This window comes from Salvia hispanica, chromosome 3 (assembly GCF_029641045.1).
Source record: "Salvia hispanica isolate PSC_SH4W2 chromosome 3, Shi_PSC_v1, whole genome shotgun sequence".
Classification (NCBI taxonomy): Eukaryota; Viridiplantae; Streptophyta; class Magnoliopsida; order Lamiales; family Lamiaceae; genus Salvia; species Salvia hispanica.
In genome coordinates this window covers 46,290,076-46,302,168 of record NC_142694.1, presented here as the reverse complement: position 1 = coordinate 46,302,168, position 12,093 = coordinate 46,290,076, and the positions used below count along the sequence as shown (strand labels likewise).

General features: G+C 36.8%; 2 protein-coding genes across 4 annotated transcripts; both read right to left on the bottom strand.

Annotated features, from left to right (window-relative positions):
- On the bottom strand, nt 1–3,897 carry GULLO3 (D-arabinono-1,4-lactone oxidase family protein). Its single transcript, XM_048110247.2, has 3 exons — nt 3,138–3,897; nt 1,542–1,797; nt 1–930 (listed from the first exon to the last, which is right to left on the bottom strand). Exons 1-3 carry the CDS (start codon nt 3,783–3,785, stop codon nt 110–112), a joined length of 1,725 nt encoding a protein of 574 aa, XP_047966204.1. The 5' UTR covers nt 3,786–3,897; the 3' UTR covers nt 1–109.
- A 3,077-nt stretch (nt 3,898–6,974) lies between these two features.
- Nucleotides 6,975–11,856, bottom strand: LOC125215948 (uncharacterized). 3 transcript variants are annotated; one of them, XM_048117534.2, is made up of 6 exons: nt 11,587–11,856; nt 10,537–10,709; nt 9,820–10,082; nt 8,528–9,453; nt 7,460–8,342; nt 6,975–7,368 (listed from the first exon to the last, which is right to left on the bottom strand). In XM_048117534.2, the coding sequence occupies exons 2-6, from the start codon at nt 10,692–10,694 to the stop codon at nt 7,088–7,090; spliced, it is 2,511 nt and encodes an 836-aa protein (XP_047973491.1). In that variant the 5' UTR covers nt 10,695–10,709; nt 11,587–11,856; the 3' UTR covers nt 6,975–7,087. The 3 variants fall into 3 exon arrangements, with proteins under 3 accessions (XP_047973491.1, XP_047973493.1, XP_088925383.1); XM_048117536.2 differs by having other exon boundaries at nt 10,537–10,668; XM_089069257.1 differs by having other exon boundaries at nt 10,537–10,663.
- Between the last annotated feature and the right edge of the window lie 237 nt (nt 11,857–12,093).

The window sequence follows — 12,093 nt, the reverse complement described above, 5'->3', positions numbered from 1 at the left end:
TTGGCGAATGAAATGTGAATAGAATGAGTAACTATAAAAACTAGTACAAAACAACCAAAAGTAAGACTCTTATAGTCTCATGCATCAAAATACATATTCCACAATAAAATCAAGTAGTAGAAGTGTTAGAATACCTACAAACCCTAGCTTCCTTATAAACAAGCCCCCTTTGGCAAAAATAGCCATCACTAGGGCTACAATGCCTATCTTCCGAACAAACACACAAACCTTCAAGTGCACAACCATCCCCTCTCTCACCCTCTCTCCCAAATAGTATCTCATCCGACCAATCACTCGAAAATATCCCCAAAGGATCCAAACCCTTCCTAGCCTCCAAAAACCTACCAAAATTAGGATATTTCCTCCCAACCCTAACAAACCCCACCTTCCTATTCTTACCCCAATGTGGTCTTGCCAAGTACTTGAAGAACGCCATCTGCTCCACCTCCTCCCACACGTCCCCGTGCAGACGAGGCGTCCCTGCCTCGTCTGCACGGTAATAATTAAAGTCAACCACCACGGAGTCCTCGGGCTGACCTAAATAGGCTTCCGACTTCTTCACGAAGCGCAATAGGAAGCCGTTGTAGATGTCGGCCCCGCAGAAGCTCGCGGGGCCCGCGAGGTCGCGGAGCTTCTTGACGTCACGGACGAAGGCGGCGAATTGGGCGGCCGGGAAGATGGCGGTGGATTCGAAGAAGGAGAGGGCTTTGATCCGCGGGTCCCACGCGCAGGAGGTAGTCTTGTCGGACTCGGGTGAGTAGAGGCACGAGCCGGAGGTCTGCATGCGGCGTTGGTGGCCGACGACGGGGTAGCCGGTGAAGAGTAGGTTGTTGTTTTTTAAACCGTTGGCCATTAGTTTTTTGTAGGCGACGAAGGAGGACGCCAGGATGCATTTGGCATTTGCGTCTTTAGCTTTCTCTGCAGCTTTTTCTGGATTTGTTGCAGAAATGAGAGGTGATTTCATCAGGTATCGATGAAAAAGAAGAAGATGCATCAAGTAGATGAGATTAGGTGGTCTGTTTTTTTTTATTCATTTATTTGAAGTTATATAGAAAACGAACAAATTGAACATTGATTTTTATGAAATTTTTAAAATTAAAATATCAATAACATTTTTTAATTATCAAACTATATTATACTAAAATCAAATAAACAACAAGAAACGTGCATTAAACAAGAATGATGTTGATTATATAATGTGCTCACATACGATATGTAAGCATATCCGATATAAATCATGTGTACATCTAAACATAACTCATTGAGTTAATAGGCCATTCTAACATTTTTCATATACCAAAACGAAATTCTATGGCATGTAAAAAATTATGGAAATAATTAGCCATCTTTTACTAATATTAAGCCTTTGCCAAATCATATTTTGATATAAAAATGTTACTAACACGAATCTAAAATGTAGTTCAACATTGCTACGCAAAATTTCCAATGTAGAGGTATTAAAGTCATAAATAGGTATCATCTCTATATTTTTATTTACGTGACTACAATTTTTTCATGTTACGGTCGTGATGATAACATACCTGATGCTCGAACTGTTTTTGCGATAAGGGCAAAATTTGACTGGAATCCGATAAAATCGTTAACTCCATCACCCGGTGTGCTCATGGGAACCCGGTCATCATAGCGATACACAGCCTTTTGTCGCGATGGGTACCACTGGATGTCTCCGAACTCGTATTTATTGGCATGGTCCATGAATTCGTCTTCAATGCCATCATCGCTAGTGAAATTAAACCTGATGCTTCGTTTGAAAGCCGGTTCCAATGAGAACGTTACCTATCAAATGTATTTTCTGTGAATAAACATAAGGCTAATATATTTTGAGTTTCTATATAAATTGTCTTTCTTGTTTAGAAGTACTAATATATTCCAATATTTTTAATCATTAACGTTACAAAACTTTTTTCTTTTATTTATAAGCACCTAATTAGAGTATAGACTATAATAATGTGGTTTTGAATTTTTGTTAATAGTGTATTCAACTCTCAGATGCGAATTGCCATTACTTACGCGCATTAGTATAGAGAAGGATGAATAACTTTCGAATACAATAATTAAGTAGTTCTATAAATTATGCTAATTAATTAAATTTTGTTGAGGCAGGCCCATACCAAGAGAGAGGCGCTCTGGTCATATTCAGCTCTCAAATATGACGATTTAATGTTTTTTTTTTAGTCAGATTGAGCTCTTCTAGTTGACATGTGCTCCAAAAAATTCAATTAATTAAGCATAGTACTCCCTGCATTTCACATAGTGCAACTATTTTGCTACTTTTTTTTCCTATTTTAGTACGTTCCATATTAAAAAAGTCATTTCTCTTTTAAATAAAAGTCAGCATATTTCTTTTTACTTGTTTTACTCTCTTTTACTTTATTCACTCTTTAGCTCTCTACCCTTTTCATTTTCTATTTTATCTTCATTTGCTTAACTCACTTAACACATATTTTCTTAAATTGCATGTCGAAAAAAACATTTTCTCTACTATGGAATCACAAATTTTCTTAAATCGCATGTCGAAAAGAAACGTCTTCACTACTATGGAACGAGGAGAGTAATTAGTTATCAATTAATAGCAATCATGCTGCCTAATGCACGTAATTATTGCCATTTAATGGCGACAACGCGCATATGAGCACACGATTTTGCCATACTACAATACGGAAACTCAATAATGTAGTACTATAAAATAATTACTCATTTGACTATGAAAACTCAATAATTTATAATAACATAATTATTTCATATGACTATGAATGGATAGTAAGATACTTTTGCATTCATATCATGAGTTGGATATTTAGAGGTCTTATGGTCTATTCTCTAAAAACAAAAATAAGAAATACTATCTTTCTCTCGAGATAGGAGTGGAAGTGTGGAACTCCTTTCATTTTATAGTATTTCGTTTTTTGAATGTTGTAGTAAAATCGTGTTATTTCAAAAGTTTTTTATTTTAGAAAATAGATGGAGTAGAAATGATGGTATATTTTATTTCAATATCAATCTTAATTTGGTGAAAAGTTCAATCCGATTACATAATTTGAAAAATGATATTTCTCCAATCTATACCAAAAAGAGCAATCTTTTAGTTAAAAGAAATTGAAAATTTAGAAAGTGACCTTAGAAATGACTCCAAGCAATCCCAGCGACACTTTGGCCGCACTAAAGAGCTCATCTCCCTCTCTCAAATCCACCACTCTCGCGAATCCCTCCGCCTCCCCCGCCGCCACCACCATCCGAATCCCCACCACGTGGTCGTGCAGCGCGCCGCCGCGCCCCCTCCACGAGCTCCCGTGCGCGCCCGTGCTGATCGCGCCGCCCACGCTCACCCCCTCCCAGTACGGCGCCGCCGCCAGGCTCAGCCCCGCCTCCGCCGCCCGATCGATCACCTCCCTGATCCCGGCGCCGGCGTCCGCCGTCACCGCCGAATTCGCCGGATCGACGGCGATGCTCGAGTTGTACCTCTCCGTGCTTATCAGGATTGTACCCCCGCACGCGAGCTTCGGGATCGTGTGCGAGAATTTGGAGACGGATTTCACCTTCAGCCTCCTCCTGCTGGCGTCGGCCACGGCGGAGAGGAGCTCCGATTCGGTGGTCGGGTAGACGGCGGTGGTGACGTGGCAGGGCTGGCGATCGCCCCAAACGCCGTAGGAATTGGATAAGGTGCAGCCGGTCTGGGTGCATTGGACCGGGTTTTGAGGGGGCATGGCTGAACCGGATGCTAGGAGGAAAATTAGGGTTTGGAAATACAAATTGGGGATTCGCATTTTTTTTGGTGGTTGGAAATTGTTGTAAGGTTTGTATAAATGAGGTATTTTGCCATGGTTTGAAGGGAAGGTTTGGTAACAATATTTATAATGGTTTGGGTTGAATTCAAAGTTAAGTAACCTTGTCGTCTGTCTATCTTTATAAATGCAACATCGAAGTATGTAATGAAAAATCACGTTTTATTGCATTTTACATGTGATTCGCACAAGACTAATTGACATATATTGAGAAGTTGAACACTTATATTTTCCATCCTTACTTTTACCATTTCATGTTTTTTTTAAGCCTTTTTGTTTATAATTCCCAATCATATTGATTCATGAATAAACAAAAAAATTACTACTAAAATTTGATCAAAATGGTGAAAGTTAAATAATTGAGAATAATGAAAAAATATATATTAAAAATAATATAAATTGAGTAAAAACAACATGATAAGAGAAAAACGACACAATTGAGAGATTTTCAATTTGGCCACGAGCTTTCTATCCTTGTCCTCACCTATATAAGTCTTTGCACAAGGCGATACCATCATCATCGTCGTTATATAAAAGTCGAGTTGGGTTGAACTTTGGGCAAAATTTCCAACAAATTAACTTAGATATTTGTCATAAAAGTTTACGTATAATTCTCCTAATATTTTGTTGTTAATGCTATTTTTATTGCTTAAAGAAATGGAGATAAAATGAGAAAGAATCCGATGCACCTAATTCAATGTATCCATATTTGTGTTGTGCATAATTTGTGCACAAATATATCCATGCGACCATGCGTGAATTACATATGTGCATAAGTAAGCATTATTTGTAAGTTTGTAACTGCCAATCCATTAATGTTGATTGGTAATGATTTGTACAGTAACTATTTTTCTGCATTGATGGTGAAAAACTGAAATTCGTAAAACACATTACCGATGTGTATTATTTGCTGTACAATTCAGCCAATGATATTGGAGTACTTTTTTAACATATGAATCCTGGATTCAATTTAAGGTTATGATAGATTCTTAATACTTTTTATCCATAAACATGTATCGTTAGCTAGCTTATATTTTACTGTTTTATTGTCTTCTTCCATTGCATCATGAATTCTTTGTAAAAATTAAAAAAATTAGTATAGTTATTATTGTTTACCAGTAGTAAGTAGTGGAGTAGTATTTTATTATGAGTCTATTGTAAATATTCTTTTTTTTTTATTATTATTATTATTATTATTATTATTATTATTATTATTGTTGTTGTTGTTGTTGTTGTTTCTTATTTTTGTGGTGACTCATTATGTATTTCTAAAATTAATTTTGGTATTGATGTATAGATGATAGGTCTAATAGTATTTAATTATGTATAGTTTGCATCGTAATAAGTTGAGTTACTTTTTCTATGATCTAAGTCACAATACAATATACTAAAAATTTTGCCCAATAGTATTTTAATTTTAGTCATTTTTTCGCACAAGTTTTTTTATTTATATAACAAAATTTATTAATTAATTGCTAACAATTTTATATTGTTTTAGTTGATTTCATGATTTATAATTTTTTTACATGTATAACCACAAAAGGGGTGCGTTAAAATGATAACACTCTTAAAATAACATCATACCACTATTCCTAGCCAATCATTTATACACGTGAACGAATAATAAGTTGTCATGTGGCAATAAAAAAAATGCTCAAGTGCAAAAATCTCGGCTAGCAATATACAACACTGTATACAACAATTTTTTTCGTCCAGCAATATCCAACACGCTATACAGCAATCTATAGATTGTTGTATAGCGTTTATAATATTGCTAGATATGTGGTGTCACGGTGTCACTTTAAGAGGTGTTGTCATTTTAACACAAATCATAACGTCAATTTAATAATTCAATAATTTAATAAGAAAAAATAAAATATTGATAATATTTATGTTATTTAAGTAAAAAAGAAAAGAAAAGAAAATAAGACATCTCGATTATATAAATGATTTAACTAAATATCTAATTAATAGTGTAATCATGATAACTATAGTGATACAGATTTATAATTATAATCGATTTTTAATATTTGTAGAGTATTTTGTATTTAGTAAAACTGATAATTATCAGAAAATATTTTAATTTTATTTATTATTTATGATTATATAACTTTTATGTATTTTTATTTAATGTATATTAATACATTGTTATTTCATATATAGTTAATTTATTTATGTTTTGTTATAGACTAGTAGTAGTAAATAAACATTAAGCTACATAATTGGATTTTTTGCATTGGAGTTGCCATTTACCTCATTTCAGCACAATTTTCATGGAGATGTGATAGCACCCTAGAACGTGTATTTCATTAATTCAATATTTATCAGCACTATATAAAATGTGGGTGGGGCCTTCTCTATTTATTTTGCTGGGACAACTGGAGATGGTGCCAATTCACTCCCAAAGTGGCAGTGGAGAGTGGACCATGTGCATATCATTAAACTCGTACTCCTATATCAACTATATTATGCAACGAAAATAATAACAATTGACATAAAATAAACATTCCAAGAAACCTCTTTTTTTGTCAAACATTTAAATCTCAAGAATTTAGTAGCCCAAGTGTCTAATTCTATTTTTCTACATCCCTATATACATACATGTAAAGCACATGAATTAATCTTAAACAATTAATACTATTCATATTTTATTTTAATTATATACAATTCCGATTTTAAATATGACATTATAAAAATATTAATATGTCATTAAAAAATTAGAATAACATAATTAGAGGAAAACTAAATCACATAATTAAAGAAAAAAATTACTCCATGTGTATAATTAAAAATGAAATGCTTTCATTTTCAGGCTGTCCCATTACAAATGAAACGTTTATTCAATCTTCTCCTTTGCTGAGACCGGACAAATCTCTAGTATTCGCCGTGTAGTACAAAGCTAGGAAGCCGGCGTCAATGGATTGTTTCATTTCCGCATTCATTACTCCTATATTCTCGGCCGGGGGAGTTGAAGATGTGGTCACCACCTTGAACTTCCCCTCGTGCTTCACTGTCTTCTGCCCGATTGGACGGTTTCTACTTGGAAACAATGATTTCATGGAAGAAAGGAACGTGTCGAGTCCACATGCACATATAAATTTGTATTAAGTATATTATTTCATTCATTTATAGTCCAGTTCATATTTGGAAGTAGAGTTTTGTATATGAAACTAACAAAAAAACCAGATACTGTGAGTACTAAACACAAACCAAAACGAATTCGAAGCAAGAGGTCTACTTATAACAACATACATATAATTTTATGCGCGGACTACAAATTATAATCAGCATTCTAACTCGTTCTTCCTGCGAGCCATTCTTTGTCTTTTCCTGCCATCGACAATCCCTAACCGCGACTTTCCTTTCAAACCATTCCTCTTCTTCCTAGGCCTCAAATCTTTTGCGCTTATGGTGAACTCGTTTCCTACTTGAGGAAAGCTGAAGTCTGCAGGATTCCTGTTGAGAGTGCACTCACCAAAGGCTTCATTACTTCTTGCTGTTCGTCTCTCAAGCTCATCCGGTCCGTCCAAGAGAGTGGTTCTTGAGTTTCTGACCTCTTGAGGTACTAAAGAAAATAACGCAATCGAGATATGTATTGTCAAGATAAAAACGAAGAAGTATTGCAGTAGTGAAGGGTCTTATCTTATCTTACTTACCTCTTAAATTAGGTGAAGATCTGAAAGAGCTTTCGCCAGAGGAATAAACGCCATATCTTAACAAAGAACTGCCGTTTTGAGGAAAGTACGACCCGCGAAGGAAGCTGTGGTTCTCCTTTCCATTTAGACGCGGGTGGTGCTTGCAGGAAGACAAGGGCTTATTGACGGAACCAACTTTGTATGAAGGGCCCGATTTAACTCTCTGATCCATCAAGGATAATAACTGCATTGCTGGAATTGTATCGTTCTGGTAAGGATCTGATGATCCTATAATGCTCCCCTCTTTCAGCTCAGCCACATCAGGTACAGCTGTCTTTCCCTTGCCGTCGACAGTCCTTCCTCTGTGACACTTGTCTAAGAATGAATGTCGACTCGGCTGAATGGGGGGATTGCTGAGACGAAAAGGTACATTATCTGTGGCACGGGAATACAGCATATCTTCCCATGTAAGAGGCTTTGGTCCCGCCATTATAGAAGCTGATGTGGGATATTCCGGTTTCCTCAGTTGGCTTGGAGTAGATGAACTCAAGAGTCTAAAGTGACTTTTCTCTGGTTTGCTCGTATCCATCCAGGATTTATTTGGTTGGACACCCATGTTTTCATTTGCCACTTTTAAACCATTTATTCTGCTGGGATGAGGAAAACGGGCCATGCCATCCACAGCAACTGCAGAAGAATATCCTTTCGTTGTATCATTGATTCCCAGCAGATGTCTCCTCGAATATTCAAGTTCTCTTTCATGTTGGTTTCTGGCCAACAGTTCGACTATTTCTATCGGTATGTCATCTGATGGTCCAAGTTCTGCGTTGTTATCCTTGTTTCTCGACTCAGATATTCGCTTGCCTTGTCTAACAGTCTCATAACTGCAGGAGGCAGGGGCATCCTAGAGAAAAAAGTAGCAGAGGAGAAATTAGCCACACCAAAAGAAAACAAATTTTAAACAGAAAATCTTCATTTGAACAATTCTGAGCATGAATTGGCATGCTACTTGGGAATTAACACCATTGATGATTAATAAAGACAGGAAATCTCAAGATAATGAATACGAAACTTCATCTCTTTAGGTACCAAAGTTTTTTGCTGGGGCAAATGCCTTTCCTCGTAAAGAATAGTGGATTGTTGCTCTTCTTCCATAGCATCCTTCTCCGGAAATTCAACATTAAGATCAGGAATGAACCTATGTTCCCTGACAGATGCGTGGTTATCGTGATTACCTACATCATCCACAGAACTATTGAGTGAAAGGCCGAATGCCATGGTTCCTCCGATATTGCAATTACCGAAGATGCTTTTTCTGGGAGGCAATAAAGGGTCGCCATCTGTTCCAACTTCCAGTGTCTTAGCCATGGAAGGAGCACCTCCTAGATTTGTCTCCACAGGAACCACTTGTTCCTGTAAATTTGGAGAGGATATTTTATTTGGCTGGATATACTCTCCCATTTGGGCCATTTCATCCTCTCTACGGATGTTCCTTATCTTTTTGTTGGCATCAATAGATTTAACCTTTTTGGGCTGGACCTGCTGAGTCCTTGGAGAATCCAATCTCATAGAATCAACCACTTTAGTTACGGTATCAGTAATTTCGACTCGCCTAGAATTTTTCTCCGCGTCAAGCACAGGGCCCTTAGTTCTCTTAGCGAAAGCCCTTGGAAAGGTTGCTGCTAGAGGCTCTCTGTCTTCTTCAAGAACGATCTTTCTTTTCCTCCCAGGACATTGAGCAGCTTCTGCAACACCAGCAGGGATGTCTACCTGAAGCTGAGGAACTAAAACTGCTTCCATCTTAGTAGATGCAATCTGCACTCCACCTGATGAGGCAGATCTTGTCCTTGGAATACTGCTAGTTTGATTCCTTTTCTCCACCAATATATCAGCCAAAGATCGTAGCTTTGGCTTTCTCCTATGTGGCAGTACACTGAAAGTACCATCGCTTCCCGATGATGTGTTATCTGGCTCTTCAACTGGGCACGAAGGGTGGTCAGCAAGACATACCATATCTGCACCATACGTGTTAGATACAAAATGATCTTATCATTGCTAGAAAAATAAACAGTGAGCAGTTTCAGATACATTATTATCATTGTTTACCCCTTCTGCAGTTTTAACCAATATTGTAAGGGTATAACAAATACAGCAAAAAAAATTCTCAACACAATGTTGTTAACCATATCTATGGATCTATGGATGCACCATTCAAAAATTTTGCACAAAAAACCAATTTACCTACTTCTGTCACAAATACATGGCTTACCAGTTGCAGTTTATCATATTTATGCATCTCTATGACTCTATAGTTCCCAAACTACACACAAAGCACACCCTTTTAACAAATTTTCCTTGAATTTCACTTAGTCTCCCTTTACCTGTGTTGTCTATCCTGAGTGTGGACAAGCCATCCTTTGCTCCAACATTCTCACAAGAACTTATATTGGAATCACTTTTGGTTGCCACTTCTTCTGTTGTTCTCTTCATTTCAACATTTGGAATGCAGCTCGAACACTGCCACCATCGAAATTCAGGAACAAATAGAGGAGGCAAATATTTCACTGGATCAATGTCTTTGCCTTGAGAAGCAAACGGAAAACATGTCTTCCAATCCTTTTTTCTCATCCCAGCAACAAAACCACTGCATTAACATTGGAGAAATGAATATATAGTCGTAATAAAATGAATCAGCATGTGTAATCAATAATATATCATTTCTATCAGACCTCTAGTTTTTTGTATCATCATCCAATATTCTATCAGATCATACCTTAGCAATAAACAAAAGGGAATATGGCAATATCTAAAGAAGAAGATGGAAGGTAAGAAAATAACGACTGCTAAAACATTGACTTTTAGTTTTTCTAACTACTAAACCCAGCATTGATATATAAAAAGATCGGTTATTGTGCAAACTGGTTCAAATATACATTCACTTCCGGTTTGAAACATGCTTGCCATTACACTTCACATAGTTGGAAGCACTCAATATCCCACTCGATTCTACCTAGATGAAACATCTCTAGGGCCCGTCGCACCTACAATATGCACTGTGCAGAAAAAGATATATATCAAATTAATCAGCTTGTACTCACCGTATAGAAAAATGCTCATGTTCTGGTGGCTCGATCGCTTCCATGGAACTACTAATGTCAATAGCTATTGAGCTAATCTGAACAAATGATCCTACTTTCGATGTAGAATCTGCAAAACCACTGTTCCCTGGACTTTCTCCCAATACAACAATATCCATTTCAATAACATAAACCTAAGAAGCGGTTAATAAATGAAGTTATTAGTACATAGACACAAAAATTAGTGCATAAAATCATGGTATGAAATGCCTGTAACCTAAGAGTTTAAAGATAAAGACACAAGCAGTTACAGTCATTAACAGAATAAATTAATAGACAAGCGATTAGCAAAAGTGAAAGAAGTATCCATCAATTGCAAAGTGTGAATTTATGAGTCTTGCTTGTACTCTATTACACAACAGTTGAAACCCTAATTAAGAATCCCAGCAAAGGACAAGCTTTATCCCATCAAAAACCCTACAGATGCCATCATGCAATAGAGATAAACGAACCAAAAAGAAAGCAAAATGAGACAGCCCATAAAAGACCAATTTCAATTTTAGGGTTTTCCTGTTGGAGAAATTCAACTTTCAACATTGATTGAGGTCGGAAAATTCAACTAGGACCAACAATTAACTCAAAAACCCATACAGCTCAGCAATCACAACTGTGAGAAACGGAAATGTGAATCATGATTTTATGTGTTACTAATTTGCTTAACTAAAATTAGGGTTTTATTGAGTCATAAAAGCTGCGATTATTGACTTATTTCATTACACCAACTTCACCAATGAAAAAAACAGTAAAGAATAAGCAATAAAAAAAAGTAGCTCAAAATAATGAGAACGTGATAAGAAATACACACCAAAAAAAAAGGACAGCAAAAATAAATAGATAACCAATGGTAAAATTTGAAACCCACTGATAAATAGATATGGATATATCAGGTAAAAATCAGCTAAAACCTAGTAAATTTTCAATAGGCGAATAATAAAAAAGAAAAAAAACAATAAATCGGAAAAAATAAAAACGTCAATGATACTGGAAAAAGAAGAGGAAGAAAATAGGCACCTTTTCCTCGGATCGCGAAATCAGATGAAAATCCGAGATTAGATAAATTTCTCCACAAATCACTCCGAAACAATCGGCTTCCTCTCCGAATTAGAACAATCTCCACCGTTTCCTCGAAGCGATTCCGCAGCTGCGCCGGAGAAATTGGCGCCGGAAACCGCCGCGTGCCCTAGCGAATTAGGTCTGAAATCGGAAAGCGAAAGAGAGGAGAAATGTTTTAGAGAGAGAAACATGAAAATGAAGAGAGAGGAGCTGAGTTTCTCTTTTTCTCTTTAGGTACAGATTTTTTGGCGTCTATACATACAAACCCATGTGTTTGTATACAGAGAAATCTCCAGCCAATCAAACAGCGCCAGCGCGACATGGAGGTGCGATGTTTATCACTACCCACGATGAAACCCTAGTCAAACGAGAGTCCAGCCGTGACGCGCACGCGCAGATCCGCGCGGTGGTTGAACGGTCGCTGTCTTGTCAAAACATGGTCCACGCACTTACCTCGAATCTCAT

Bases quoted from the DNA above. Each gene is read 5' to 3' on its own strand.
- GULLO3 (XM_048110247.2), bottom strand. From the start codon at position 3,785: ATGCGAATCCCCAATTTGTATTTCCAAACCCTAATTTTCCTCCTAGCA. The intron at 1,798-3,137 runs GTCACTTTCTAA...TACATTTGATAG, and splicing joins TGCTTGGAGTCATTTCTAAG to GTAACGTTCTCATTGGAACC. The intron at 931-1,541 runs GTATGTTATCAT...CAACAAATCCAG, and splicing joins AAAAACAGTTCGAGCATCAG to AAAAAGCTGCAGAGAAAGCT.
- LOC125215948 (XM_048117534.2), bottom strand. From the start codon at position 10,694: ATGGATATTGTTGTATTGGGAGAAAGTCCAGGGAACAGTGGTTTTGCA. The intron at 9,454-9,819 runs GTAAAGGGAGAC...CGTATGGTGCAG, and splicing joins ACTCAGGATAGACAACACAG to ATATGGTATGTCTTGCTGAC. The intron at 7,369-7,459 runs GTAAGTAAGATA...TATTTTCTTTAG, and splicing joins ATCTTCACCTAATTTAAGAG to TACCTCAAGAGGTCAGAAAC.